The sequence below is a fragment of the Grammomys surdaster genome, unplaced genomic scaffold (assembly GCF_004785775.1).
Source record: "Grammomys surdaster isolate TR1022 unplaced genomic scaffold, NIH_TR_1.0 125951, whole genome shotgun sequence".
NCBI classification, from domain to species: domain Eukaryota; kingdom Metazoa; phylum Chordata; class Mammalia; order Rodentia; family Muridae; genus Grammomys; species Grammomys surdaster.
Genome location: NW_021620772.1, coordinates 1588931 through 1604711, shown reverse-complemented (window position 1 = coordinate 1604711; position 15781 = coordinate 1588931). Strand labels below are relative to the sequence as shown.

The following is a 15781-nucleotide window of genomic DNA, read 5'->3' as shown; positions in this document are numbered from 1 at the left end:
ATAATGGGACCAAAATGAAATGAAAGACCTAAAGTATAATCCAGTACTTTAATAGCACTCAGTAAATATTAGCCGTCTTTTCTTATTAGCTAACCTTTCATACTGAAATTTAATATTCTAAGGCAATATTTTTCAAAAAATTTATTTCATGATGACTTACATTCTTAAAATCTATGAAAAGCTTGGGTTAGAGAGATGGCTCAGCAGGTAAGAGTGTTTGCTTTGCAGTCATGAGGACCTAAGTTTAGGTCGCAGCACCTATATAACAAGCCCTGTATCCTAAAATGCCTACAGCTCCAATTATCGGGGATGTGATGTCCTCTTCTGGCCTCTGTTACAAAGGTATAGGTCCCTGTACACACAAGTGCACATCCTCTCACAGACACATACACATGTACACACACATAAGTAAAATAAATCTTTACTATTATGATACAGAGCTATAAAATGTTTTAAAATTTTATCCCCAAGTGTTGACCATAATAAACATTGAAGTTGAAAAATGTTTTAAATATTTATTAATTCATATACAATAATTATGGAAAATCCATTTTATGTTTAAAAATTAGTGAGAGGAAGAACTTTGCTTTATATTTTCTGTCCATTTCTCTACTCTAACTCTTGACTGAGTGGCTGAGGTGCAGTGTGTGTGTGTGTGGTTTTTTTTTTTTGTGTGTGTGTGTGTGTGTGTGTGTGTGTATGTGTCTTAAGATCATTTACTCAAACCTATTAGTAAAAGAAACCAACACAAAATCATATAACAACAATCTGAGAATAAATAATCCCAAGGAGGCCTCAAGTCATGAGGAAATCCTTAGATTATGCTCAGAAGAATATTGGACTTTCTTACTGCTTTTGCATTTAGTTTGTTTGAATTTATGGATTTACCTGGTATATATGGAAAAAAATTGGCCTTACCTGGATGTGTGCACTGCAAAAGGAAAATAGCTTTTTAAGAAAACTTTCTTTTATTTTAAAGATTTATTATTTTTTATTTATGTGCTTGTGTCTGTGTGCTGGGGTGTGAATGGGCATGCAATGCCTACAGAGGGCAGAAGAGGCATTAGATCACCTGGACCTCGGGTCCCAGGCAGCTGGGAGCTGTGCTGTGAGTGTTTGGAACTGAAATCAAGTGCTCTGCAAGGGCACCAAATGCTTTTATTTCTGAGCCGTATCTCTAGACCCTGCCATTCTCCCTTGATAGTGTTCCAGGAACTGTGATGTTTTCCTAAAGTTAGGTAGAATATGGAACCTGGAACTCAAGAGTATTTCATCATACTCAATTACAGTAAAACCTAGCTGTTTGCCATGATTTTTATTTTTGTTTTTTTACCCAAGTATACTTGTATATTACTTGGGCCACTTGAAAAATTTGAAGATTGACAAAATTAAAATTTATACTTATTTATACAATTAAAAATAGTACTTGCTAATAATAATATCTGAGATCTTGTCAACAAAACTGTAGCAGGATACTTATTCTGCTACATTGTATTCGAAGTAGAGCTTGGTGATTAGACAGTAGAAGAAGTGGTGGACCTGGGAGAGAAAGAGCAGAAGGGGAGGGGAGAAAAAGAGGAAGGGGAGGGGAGAAAGATAGGAAGGGGAGGAGAATAAGGAGGCGATCAGCCATGGAGAACCACAGATGGGTCAAAAACTGTCCTGGGTAGCAACTTCTATCAAAAGGTTAGATAGTGGGTAACAACTCTATTTGTGTGGGCATCTTGTTGATTGAGCATTTCTAAATATATAAATCCTTTCGATAATCATTAAGCCTTAAGAGTCTCATTTCTACTGGGGACAGCAAGGATGGCAGATATTGTCTGGGGTTCAGCAGAGCTTTGTGGTTGTGGATGCAGTGTGGTGGATTGACAGAGCCATCCCCCATGCTGGCGTCTCATGGGTGCCAGGGCCTGCACATCTAGCTAGCCTGAGCCCAGGTCAGAGCCAAGGAACAGTAGGAACATGGTGGTTGCCCGGGAACAAGCTGAACCAGGCGCAGTTTTCTAAATATCTACCCCTACACAAAACCTCTTATATATGGAATGCTGTCAAGCTCAGGGTGGCAAATATTGGCTCTAAAATTCTAACTTTCATTTGAAGTGCTAGTTACATTATTGGTAACTACAGTCAGATATTTTACTTGAGGTGACCCTTGTATTTTGCTCATTTTTGGAGAAGTGTCTGTCTTTCATATTCTCAGGAATACATAATCATAGTTTGAATATGAATCATATTTTCAGATATGCACATTAAAACTTGGCTAGTTCAGCTTGTAACTCAAAAGTAGTAGTTTTCCTTGATCCTTTCATTAAGGTCTATTTTTCCTTTATACAACACTGCAGTAAAAAGACACGAACTAAAGGAAGACTTTAAAAGGACTTTTAACCACTCCATCGGGAACTTCTGAGCCATCTGTAGTGCCTGCATTTGGAAGGCTGAGACTGGAGATGCACTGTGAGTTTGCAGCCAGCCTGAACTGAACAACAAGGTTCCAGCGTGAAGACTCTGATTCCAAAAACCCAACAGAAACCAACCAAGAAGGAAAGAAGCAGAGTCCCCCCCCCAAAAAAAAATCTTTATAAAGTGATTTAAACAGTGGGGAGTTAGACTGTTATTTGTGATAGTGGAGCTGGAAGTACTTTTGGTCATCCTTCCTTTAATTTACCACAGTATAACGACTCTCCCACCCCCACCCCCCGTTAAAATAATAGAAGTGGGGATACCATCAGAGCAGATGGGAGCAGGGCTGCGGATAGAACACAGTGGTATGGGTTCCTGCCTTGCATGCCCGATGCCCAGAGGTGAAGTCCTAGCACTGCCAAAACAGAACTCTTACTTTTGAAATTAAAATCTCAGTGGAAATTAAAGGACTAGGTAAAAAATCCTTTCATACTTCACTTAATTATAGACCTTATTTTATTATATTGTCTCTACATATGCAAGTGCACATACAGGGTACATAGCTGGAAGGTGTGTTCAGAGAACAACTTGTGATGGTCTCTTCTTCATGCTGGTCCCAGGGATTGAATGCAGGTCATCAGGCTTGGTGGCAAGTACCCTTCTTTTCCTGTTGAGCTATCACATAGGACCCAGAACTTAATGGCTTTAAAGAGTAAACTTTAAGTTTCTTTTATAACAGCAATGAAAGAAAAGAGTTTTAAACACAGTTGGGACTCTTCAAACTTCAGTTTCTTCTTCACAAAGATCACCCAGTGCTTTATACAAATGTTATGAATTTGGGGGAAAGTCCTAATCTTTTCACTTTAGACTTCTTTAATAAGATTTTAAAGGCTTTCTTGAGAACATTAGTTTATATAGTCAGAATACATTGCATTGTACTTGAGTATACAGTTTTGTTTAGTGTATTTAGTGACTGGATTTTTATAATTTTTTTGTAATTTTAGGAATGAATAAAATCACTGTAGCTTCAGTTTTAAGTGAAAACTAAAATATTATAAAATAGTATAACTGGTGAAGTGGCCATTCGTTTGAATTAATCAACACTGTATAGATACCGAGTCTACAGTTTTGCACTTGATGCTGTCAATAACTCACTAATCAGCATTGCGCTGGGTAGATTAGTGATTATTTGTATATATTCTTTACTAAATACCAGAAAGGAAAAGTCAAGAGTCTTACATACTCTTTAACTCATTTCCTTCTCTAGGCTTTAAGTGTTCTTTGCCTTCCATCTTGAGTTTTATAGCTGGTAATTTCTGCTTTCTAGCACAGGGGAGTGTTATGAGAAATAGGCCATGGAAACTCAACACTCAGACCTAATGGGAGCAGGTGCAGAGACTTTACATCTCCATCACTCAGAATGACTCCTTGAAGTCTTAGGGCAAAGAATGAATTTCTCAATTGAATCTTCTCATCTGTTAAGTTTATCAGCCGAAGGCAGTTAGAATCTATTTTAAGAGCATCTATAAATTATAGGTTCTAGACCGCTGTCCACTCTGCTCTTAAGAATTCATAGCTGAGAAAGAAAGACATTCATCTCAGTAGTTGAGCGAACTAAGCTGTTTGGAGTAATTTTACAATTAATTTTAAGTAAAGTGTTTTACTTATATTTAGCATTGTGACTGAGGAAGGAAATTTGTCACTTAATGCTCCCAACACGGCCCAGCATCACATAACCTGATGGTTAACGGGAGTCTAAATGAATGAAAGGGAGGTCTCAGACTACATGTAAAACTGCGCTTGTGTGACAGTGCTGTCCTTCCATGGAACTACATCCCATTCTGCTTGTATCTCAGAACATTCAGAAAGTATACATTCCTTTTGTCTACAAATGTCTCCCGATTGAGCCCGCAACTCAATTTCTTTAATTAGATTGTAAGATAGGGATCGTTAAATCAGAGTTCCTCCATCAGTTTCTGTTCAGAGTTTGCTTTTTCAATAATGCATTGATGTGGGCTCTAATCACACTGTGCTGAAGATTTATGGACTCACAGGAGTGGCTGCCCAAGGTCCCATGCTTGAAAAGGAGTCTAGTTCTGTAGCCAGTTTCCCTTTGCTTGCTGTTATTTCAGGTGGAAGATTTCATTGAATAGGCTCAACTTCTCTCCACCTTTGAATTTCATACTTAGGATCAGTTCCAGAGAGTGTTTTACACTCATTTGTCAATTCATAAGAAAGTAAGCACATGTTTTGCTCTGTTAGGAGACAAGGAAAGGTGTGGGTTTAAAGTTTGCTTCTCTAAGTGCTGCACCTGATAAGACAAAGGCTTCAGGCTGCCTGACTTCTTAGTTATCCTTATGTTAAGCAGGCACAAATGAAAGCTACCTACAGTTGATAAGAAAGTTTCTGAAATCTACCAAAGTTAGCATTGTAAAATCAGTCTTTGCTTTCTCCCTAACACAATTGAAGATGATATGTTTTAACATTCACACGAAAGAAACAGTGTCTACCAGATATACAGAAGCCGTTGGGTCATTTCATGGTTATGTTATGTTGTACGTTCAAAATAACCCAAAACTCTTAGGCCACAAGTATAATTTGAGAATCTTCAAAGTATTTCTGGAAGGATTAATGATAACTATTAAAACATAACTAATAATAGTAACTATTTTCAGTTAACAATTCAGAAATGATAAAATACAAGGTGTCAATATGTTAGTTTTGTTGGTGATTGTTAAATGAAACTTTATATATTTGAGATATTGAGTTGTACTTAGTTTATATAGTCAAAATAGTTAACAAATAGATCTTTTCTGAGTTTTACTGTTTTATTTTAGATTATTGAAGTGAATGCCTAACATATTACCTTTAACATACCCATTTGACTCCATAAAATGATCTCTCTCTCTTCCTCCCTCCCTCCTTCCCTCCCTCCCTCCCTCCCTCCCTCCCTCCCTCCCTCCCTCCCTCTCTCCCTCCCTCTCTCTCTGTCTTTTTCTCTTTGATCAAGAGAGTATTCTGGGAAGTGGAAGTACACACCAGGGCAGGAAGTGCACTTGGGTTTTATTCTAAAGCAAGTGGTGATTGTCTTTTCCCCCATAGGAAGGTCCAGCCTCACTCTCTTGAGATTTGTTACTTCAAAAACAATTTGCATTTGCACAAAATAAAGGAAGGAAATGGAGATGAGCCTTCAGTTTTTGCACAGCGGTTTATCCTAGGGGATTAAGACAGTTGAGTAAAAGTCTTCCATTGTGGGAGAGATACAAGTTTTAATCTTCTTAAATACAAGTATAAAACGATTTTGGAACATTTTCTTTACTACATCCTATAGTTTGGAATAGCATGATTGTATTGTCATCCAGTTTAGAGTTGTGTTTTCTTTGTCTCATGCATTTGTGTAGAAAGATACTTGAGTCCTACAGAATATCTCTTTTGTTGGCTTCTAACTTAATTCAACACAATGGTCAGGAAATATTCTGTGTTTAATATGATTTCTTTGCAGTTTGAGGTTTATGCTCTACCTATACTCTGTAAGAAAAATTCCTTGTAGTCTTCCAAAGAATGTGTTCAGCAAGTGTTGAGTTTAATTTATAAATGTCAGTTATATCAACTTAATGAGAAGGAAATTCTAGTCATCTTCACATGGAATTTTTTCTATTCTGTCACCACAAGAGATGACATAATTTAGAATTTTGAATGTCAATGTGACCATTTCTTGTTTGAAGTTCTGAGTTAAAATTCCTAAGATCTAGTCAGTGCTCTTTCTGAGCGTATTATTCCAATTTCTCTGAATACCCATCTTACCTTAATGTTTGCTTGATTGATCTTATCCTGGCTTAGCTGTTCCAGGCTTCTTTTGGTTAATGTTCATACTGAAAGTCATTCTTATGACCTTTAACTGTAGTATTCTCTTTAGCTTACATCTTTAGTTATCAGCATATTTAAGAGATTTTAAAATCTTATTTCAGAATATTGGACTTTTATTTTGATTATTTAACCCTTCTGTATTTCATGCAGCTATTTAATTAATTTGGTTTAACTTTTAATCATTTTGTTTTTGTTTTATTCATTATTGTCATTCATATTCATATTTTAATATATTTTCAACTTTTATTAGCATATTATACTTTGATTATTGTTTTGTTGTTGACTTAAAACTATAGCATATTGTTACTGGAGAGATGGCTCAGTGGTTAAGAGCACTGGCTGTTCTTTTAGAGGTCCTGAGTTCAATTTCCAGCAAAACAAATGGTGGCTCACAACCATCTGTAATGAGATAGGATGCCCTCTTCTCGTCTGAAGATAGTGATGATGTACTCATATATACATAAAAATAAATAAATAAATCTTACAAAATGATTAAAAAATATTGCATATCTTTTTGTTTTGAGTCAACTTTGTAAAGAGATATTTATTTTGAAATAGTTGCATATTTGTTTGATTTTTTAGGTATATTCTTCAAAGTTCATATGTATATGTATATATATTTTACTGAGGTTATACTTAATAATGTAATGAGATATCAAAATTAGCAACATTTGGTTGGTTGTCTCACCCATATAGGTTTATGTGACCGTCACCACAGTTAAGATTGTATGTAGTCTGTCACCACTGCTATCTCCATTGTTATTTGCTTATTGTCCAGCCTCCTTAACTACTTACAACACCTGCAGTCCTTGGCAACTTTAATCTTATTTTAATTTTTTTCATTTTGTTGTTTCAAAATGATTAAGTAGACTTTTTTTTAAAGTAAGACTTTATTGTAAAGAAATTGCAAAATTAAAACAAAAGCATGTAGTGAGATTAGCCAGACCAAAGTCTATGTCTCTCAGTGACTGTTTACACAAAACAGCCATTCTAAAGCTGTGGATTTTACACTCACTGGTTTGATTTTTAGGCACTGAAACACAGACACGCAAACACATACACACAAACACACACACATACACACACTCATAGATGTGCACACATTGAAAAATCAATGACAAATTAAACTAGGAAAACAACTAGCTTTCGTGATTCATCTATCTATTACCTGTATTCAGTCTTTCTCATCACCTAATGGTTAACCTTTCTTGACCCTCCATATGCATATTTGCTTTATACATGTATATTGCTTAGATCTACATATAAGGGAGAACGTGGGATTATTTTTTGAAATTTTATGACTTAACAGTTCACATTCTAAATATATCCATTGTCGTACAAATTTGGGGATTTCATTTTTCTTTAAAACTGTACTAGATTCTTGTGATCCATTTGTCTGTTAATAGACTATGGTGTTGATTCCGTTTCCTTGCTGTCGTGAATGCAGCAGCAATAACCCTGGAGGTACAGGTCTCTCTATAGTAGTGGATGTAGTTTTCTGGGTAATTACCATGCTGTGAAGTAACTGGGTTATATGGTAACTGCATTTTTAATGTTTTGAGGAATCTTCAAATTGAATTCTACAATTTCTATGTTAACTTACACACACACACACACACACACACACACCCTCTAACCCTCCACTAACAGTGAATAGTGATTCCTTTCTCCACATCCCCTACAACATTTGCACTCAGAAATCTTGATAGTAGCCATTTTGACTTGGGTAATATGTTAAAGTTACTTTAAATTTGTGTTTCAGTGATGACTAAGGATAGTGAGTACCTTTAAAAACTAGGTATCCATCATTTGTGTTTCATTTTTCGAAAACTGTTCAGTTAATTAGACCATTTGCTGATTGGAAGTTTTGTTTCCTTGGTATTTAATTTCTGAAATTCTTTGTAAATTTTGGATGCTAGGCCTTGGTATGCTAGTATAACTGGTGAAGATTTTGTCCTATTTGGTGGCCTGTTTGCTTTTCTGATAGTTTCCTTTCCTATACACATCTTTTTTATTTTCATGCAGTCCTAACTGTTGATATTTAGGGACACTTGCTGTCTTCTATTGAGAAAGTTATTGCCTATCCCAGGATGCTTAAAGAGTATTCTCTATGTTGTTTTTTTCTGGAAGTTTAGTGTTTAAAGCTTTAAATTAAGATCCTTAATTCGTTTAAATTGATTTTTTGGTATAAGGTGTAATATATATATCTAATTTCATTCCTCTGTAGGTTGGTATCCAGTTTTGCTAGCACAATTTGTTGAATCTTTTTTTTATATGTGTTTTTGCCCACTTTGTCAAAATGAAGGGGTTATAGCTTTGTTTCTTCTTTTTAGGTCCTCTGTTCTGTTGGAATGCTTTACTTGTCTATTTTTATGCCAGTAGCAGCCTGCCTTTATCATTATAGCTTTGCAGTGTAGTTTGAGGTTGGGTATTGTAAAATGTCTTGCAATGTTCTCATTCCTTAGAACTACTTGGTGGTTTGTGGTATTTTGTGGTTTCGCTTGAATTTGTTAATTTTTTAAATCTGTGAAATATGACACTGGAATTATGATAGGTATTGAATTAAATCTGTAGATAATGTTGGTAGTACAGTCGTTTTAATAATAATAGCCAATCTAGGAGCAAAGGAGGTCTTCCCATTGTCTCGTGTGGTCTCTAATTTCCCTCTTCCTTGTCCTGAAGTTTTATGATGTAGACGTTATTCTCTTTGGTCAGATATGTTTATAGTTATTTTTTGAACTTATTTATATGGGAGTGCATTATTGGCGTATGTTAAGACTACTGATTTTTTAAAATACTGATATTTTATCCTGCAATGCTACTATGTTTATTACATCCAGAGTCTTTTAAAGTAAGCAATCATTTCATAAAGATAGAACATTTTGAAGCTATTTTTCATATAGTCCCGCACTCTTGAAATTCATCCAAATTGCGTTAATAATTTGTTCCTTTTTTATTACTAAGAAATGATCCATGGTATGGCTATATCTCTTGAAGGGAATTTTATTTCTTTCCAGTATTATTGCTATTACAGATGAAGTGGCTATTGTGAGCAGTCATGCAGAGTATATTTTGAATGTAGATTGTTGTTGCTGTTATCTCTTTTGTTGTTAAACAGTTTTCCATTGTATATCCTATGCTGTTCTTGAATTCATAATCCCCTTGCTGCAGCTTCCTGTATTACTGACATGTACCATTCTCACTATGTCTGGCCTTCAGCTTAGGATTTTATTACTGAATAATTCTCAGGAGGCTGTATGGTTAATGGATGCATATTTCCCCCAGAAACTACCAATTTATCTGCCAATGAGTATGTATTTATGTTTTTTCCACATCCTCCCTAATTTAGGAGGTATAAAATGGACTTTTTTTTATGCTTTTAACCGACTCTTCTTAGTGGTGCCGAATACCTTTTCTGTGTCTGTTTTCCAGTCCTACATCTTATTAAGTGAGATGTTTCTGTTTTTGCTCATTTTCCAATGACTTCTGAGTTTACTAGTATTTTGTATCCTTGTTCTTGTCCTGTCAGATGTGTCATTGACTCCCTCCATTCTAGTTTAATCAAAGCTGTTACCACCTGGAAGATGCAGAGAACTCAAAACCTTTCAACCTGCTTTATCCCATCCTGCCCTTCGTGTCACTGCATGCACTGAATCTCCGTAGATATTCCAGACTCTACAGATGTATATTGCTTGCTGTTCTAAGTAATTGGTATTGATTCACTCACATTTTAACCTTGTTTACTATTCTCTAACCATGAACCATCTGCATTTTAGACCTGTTCTCTAAGATTAGGTCTTTCTGGCCCCACATTTATTCTGCTGTTTTTTTTCCCCTACCTAAATCTAAGGCAGTAGGTGTGTTTGCATACATATGTTCTGAAAACAATCAGTATTTATGCCCAGTTTGTTAGGTTTTTAGTTATTATTATTTGCTTATTTATATGGAGATAGATTCTATCTTTTGTTGATATTACAGGTGTGTGCAGTCACCTCTGGCTTATGTCTTAGTTTTTAGTCACTCTGTTCAGCTGTGGCTCAAGAAGGGAATTTCTCTTCTTTGCTGACTAGACTTTGTTCTCCTGGCTTTTCTGGATTTCCCTGCCTTGGATGACATCAGTGTCACTATGATGTGCTGTAGTCAGGATCCTCTAAAGTAGAGAGATGTCGGTGGTCTTGGCTTTTATATATCCCTCTCCTACATTATAGTGTACATATTCACTACATATAGTGTGCTAGAGCTACTGCTCTGCTTCTCATTGCTGGAACATGCTAGAATTCCTGGTTACTTTTATTTTTTTTAATCATTGACTATGTTGTGTTTTATAAAAAAGAAAAAGAGCCAAGGATATCTTTGGTAGCAGCATGGTATGGTGAGGTGGAAGAGGGTCCTCTGCGGTCCCATACTGAGCCATCCCTTCCCTCTTAAGTACAAGCCATATGAATAGTGTGGAATAGAGTTCATTTAGGGCATGGGAAGGAGGAGGGAGTAGAGACAGCGAAAGGCACAGAGAGAGGAGAGGGAGAGGGAGAGGCAGAGAGAGGCAGAGGGCAAAGGGCAGAGGGGAGAGGGGAGAGGCGGCAGAGGGCAGAGGCAGCAGAGGGCAGAGGTGGCAGAGGCCAGAGGCGGCAGAGGCCAGAGGGGGCAGAGGCCAGCGGGGGCAGAGGGCAGAGGTGGCAGAGGGCAGAGGGGGCAGAGGCCAGCGGGGGCAGAGGGCAGAGGCGGCAGAGGGCAGAGGCAGAGGCAGAAACTGGCCAGGAACACATGGATGGGGAGAGGGGGATGAGGTGAGAAGGGGCAGAGAGTAAGAGAGTAAGAGACTGAGGAGGGGGCAAGCAGCCCTTTTTATAAGTAAGCCAGGCATTACCTGGCTGTTGCCAGGTAACTGTGGGGCAAAGCCTAGAAGGAATGCTAACATTCCTCTGTTTTGGTTTAATTAAAAAGGAAAAACTATAAGAGGCGATGGTGAAACAGTAATAGGGTCATCGTGATCTTTAACTACTTTCTGCTGACTTTGGAGCAATGTGTCTCTGGGAAATGAAAGAAAATTAGAATGAGTCTTAGGAAAGTTGGCTGTTTCCTTGCTGTCCAGGATCTTGTGAAACCATCTGTGGGTACGAAGGAGCAGGTCCAGTAGAAGCATCTGTGTCTGTGAGGGTAGATTGAAACATCTCTGAGTTGCTTCTGTGGAGCCGTTCTCACTGTAGATTGTAAATGCCTGGATTTGTCAAGATGCTGAAACACACACACACGCACACACACGCACACGCACACGTACACACGTGCACACACACGCATACACACATTAAAGGTAGAGAATAATGTTAAGTATGTTTGGGAGAAAACAGTTTTTCTTAGGTGTACGTTTGAAAACCTTAGGTTTTGGTGGTTGTGTTTTCTTCTTAAGAGTATATATTTTCAAGCTTAAAAACAAGTCATTTGATGGTATAACTAAATGACAGTTTTCAAATATGTAGCCTGTCTTAAGTAGGTAACTGTGGCCCTCCGTTTATATGAAACTTCAGGAACAGGCAAGAAGCCAGGAAGTCAGCAATCTCATTAGACTCTTAAGAGATGATCTTCACATTGCAGTGACACTAGTTTCTCTGAAGACTTTATTCTTTCAGTGCCCTTAACTCTGATCCTCTAACATCAGAGCTTGCACTTCAGTGTTAATTTCTTGTATCGAGACCATCTATTCCTGGAATTGGGTTTGTTCACTCTGGCTAACTGTAGCTAAAGTCCAAATATTTTTCAGTATGAAAACATACCATAGGCATTAGGTCCTAGTGTGTGGTATCTTCAGCCTGTCACAAGTTTTATTCTGCCATCTGCTTCAACCTGAGCAGTATGTCTTCTGCCGGCAGACTTCCCTGAAGTTGCCATGGCTGGGGAAAAAAGCAATCTTGGCAAAAGAAGCTTACTTTTGAAAAATAATAATTGATCATGCCTGCTGTAGATTTTAAAATAAGCACTTGATAGAATTCCCAGGAACTTCCTTCCTCTTTTTCATGGGTGACTAAATGTAGGTACTATAATGGTAAAATTTTGATAGCTTTGGTGATTAAGTGAGTTTTATGCTTTATATTTAAGGATAGGTAACAAACTCTTATGTGTAGATTGGGGACACTCTATGGAGTATTTTCACAAAGTTCATCATTGGATACTCTTCATCTTGGATCTTTAGCCTGGAGTGGTACTTCAAGTGATTGTATTCTGTGTAGCACACAGAGGCAGCATGATGAAAAAGCATCTTGGTCACAAAGTGTTATTAGTCATTTGATATTGTGTGATTCATCATCCATGAAATGGAGCTGATGGTAGTAGAGGATTCGTATGGGTAAGTGTTTGTTCTGCAAGTATATATTGAAGGCCTGCTTTGGGCCAGGGATTCCTCTAAAGGACAGAGACATAGAGGGAAACGGAATGGCTGGATCCTTACACTGGAGTTTTACATTTTAGTTACCTTCAATGGCTGGAATGGAAGTTCTGTTATAGTGGGTGTGTATCAACAGTATGGAAGTGCTGTCATGGTTAGCATTAATTATCAGTTTGACACAGCTGAGCATCCACTGAAAGGGGAGTCTCCATTGAGTAATCGACTTTATTAAATTTGCCTGTAGACATGTCTCCATTTTCTTGATTGGTAATTTATGTAGAAGGGTCCAGACCCCCAAAGGAAATACCATTCTGTGGGCTAGTGTCCTGAGCTGTAAAAGAAAGCTGGCTAAGCATGAGCCTGAGAAAGAGTGAGCCAGAAACCAAGCTGGCAAGTTGTCCTCTTCCATGGTTCCTGCCTCCATGGTCCTACCTGGAACTACTGCCCCTCTTTCCTTTAGGAATAGATACTGACCTGGATATAAGTCACATAACCCTTTCTTCTCTCCTCACTGTTTGTTCAGAGTGTTGTTCTATCGTAGGAACAGCATGTAACAAGAATAAGAGCTGTGAAGAGAAGCAGGGGCAAGGGCCATCAGTAGAACACGTGTCCTATGTGGCATAGGCTATCATGGAGGGATTCTCCATGGTAAGGTTGAATAGGCACAAGTGAAGTAAAGAATGGAGTGGGAATCTCTTTACCTGGCTGGTGCTCTGGGACACCTTACTGCAGTGTCAGATACCTGAGGAAGTCAGCATACTAAAGCCAAGGAAGTGAGGAACAGGGCAAGCTATTTTGAGTACAAAACTGATGAATCTCTCTGATACAGAAACCTTGCAGAAGTGCCCTGTTAGGACTGACTGCTTATGCTGCACAGTAAGGACTGACTGTCTGCATTGCACAGGTAGGATTAACAGCCTACACGTGTTAGTTAGGAATGACCACCTACATTGCTCAGTAAGGATTAACTGTCCATGCTTCACAGTTAGCATTGACTGTCTACAGTGCTTTCAGGTATTTTTACATGGAGCCTTTTAATAGACATTGTGATGTTCTGCTTTCCAAAATGAAACAATCTTCTTTGGTGTTGTTATTCCAGATGGAGCAGGAGTTGGTGAGATTGTCAGGTTAATGTTTTGAGAATCCTTAACCTAAAATTAAAGAGGGAAGTGGCTGCAGTGCACTCTCACTTCTCCCACCACTGCTGGACCACTGCAGATGACAGAGGTACACTAGGATCCTTCTAATCGTCTCTGCATCCCCCTAGGTAAACACTGCTACTTTGGCAACTGCAAATGCTGACCATGCCCACACACCTCAGTTCAGCTCTGGTATCACTTCCAGTCTGCAAAGCGAGTCACTTTTGCTGTCTCCAAATAATGGGAACCTGGAAGCCATTTCTGGACCTGGTGCTCTACCTGTCATGGATGGAAAACCTGCCTGTGATGAACTTGATCAACTCATCAAAAATATGGCCCAGGTCAGAGTGTTTCTCCCTATGACTCATGGATGGATTTAAAAAGGTCTTCAAGTCCTGTATGATTTGAGGAATGCAGTAGTGTTTATAACACCTGAAGAGGTTTATAATGAAAAAGAATTTTGTGGAAATTTGTCTAGGTCTAATGTTTCTGTTACATTTTATTTTATTTAATTTTTGAGATTATAATTCATCATTTCATTCTTCCTTTCCTCCTGCCAAATGCTTTCAATTTAATGGTCTCTGTTTTTTTTTTTATTAATTACCCACATTCACAGGCACACTCACATACACACATACACATGTGGAATAGACACCAATGGAATAAAGGAGTAAATGTGGATATTTTTACCTAGCCAGTAGTGTGAGCACCTGGCTGTATGAGGTGCAGTGAGGGCAGCGTAGCTGGAGCTATGGGGAATGAGATACAGTTCTAGGGTCAGGGCAATCTGGACAAAACACTCATGAAACTTTTGACAGATAATTATAGATATGGATTATAGATATGTAGATATGGAGGAGTTAGGGAAAAGACTGAAGGAGCTGAAGGGGTTTGCAGTCCCATCGGAAGAACAACAATATCATCCAACAGACCCCCCAGAGCTCCCAGGGATTTAACACCAACCAAAGACTACACATGGAGGGACCCATGGTTCCAGCTGCATTATGTAGCAGAGGATGGCCTTGTCGGGCATCAGAGGAGAGGCCCATCCTGTGAGGCCTCAATGCCCCAGTGTAAGGGAATGCTATGGTGGGGAGATGAGAGTGGGTAGATGGGAGACCACCCTCATAGAAGCAGGGGGAGGGTGATGGGATGGGGGGTTCTGGAGGGGAAACTGGGAACGGGGAATAAAGAAATGTAAATAAAGAAAATATCCAATAAAAAATAGGAAACAAAAAAGAAGTTCCTTTCCTGATACATTTACGGTTAGCATTGACCATCTCCTTCTCCCTCCCTCTCTCCTTCTCCCTCCCTCTCTCCTTCTCCCTCCCTCTCTCCTTCTCCCTCCATCCCTCCTCTGTGTGTGTGTGTGTATTTCTAAGTACAAAAACACAACCTGCTGAGTCTATATAATGTTACTTATATGTTTATACTTTCAAGGATGATCATTTGAAAACGTGATCACATTTTAAATTGAGTATTTTGAGCTACAATCCAGAAATACTCTTCTGGAAAAATAAAATGTTATATTTTAGATGACAAGTACTAAACTGACCTTTCTCTAGTTCCTTCTTCTTGATAATCAGAATAATACCCCAATGAGGTAACTGCCACATGCAATAATGTTTTCTTGTTTGGTTTGGATTTGATTTTGAGACTGTTTTAGTATGTGTTTGATTTTGCTATGGAATCTCGGCTGACCTCCATTTCCCGCATAGAGCAGGCTTGCACATAATTCTTGTATTCTTTACTCTTGGTCTCAAGAGCTGAGATTAAAAATATGCACCATTGCCACCAGCTAGTAATTGGCTCTTAATTCTGTCTCCTATTTTTTTTTTTTTTCTGTTCAGGGTCGCCATGTGGAAATATTTGAGCTCCTCAAACCTCCATGTGGAGGCCTCGGTTTTAGTGTTGTTGGGCTTAGAAGTGAAAACAGAGGAGAGCTGGGGATATTTGTACAGGAGATTCAAGAGGGCAGTGTGGCTCACAGGTG

General features: G+C 38.3%; 1 protein-coding gene across 5 annotated transcripts in view; it reads left to right on the top strand.

Annotated features, from left to right (window-relative positions):
- The window catches only part of Mpdz (multiple PDZ domain crumbs cell polarity complex component), a 148243-nt gene that overhangs the window by 31635 nt on the left and 100827 nt on the right, over nt 1–15781 (top strand). For all 5 annotated transcript variants that reach the window (XM_028753624.1, XM_028753627.1, XM_028753625.1 and 2 more), the window contains exons 4-5: nt 13917–14129; nt 15639–15778. In XM_028753624.1, coding sequence (XP_028609457.1) covers nt 13917–14129; nt 15639–15778 — 353 coding nt within the window. The remainder of the gene's footprint in view (nt 1–13916; nt 14130–15638; nt 15779–15781) is intronic.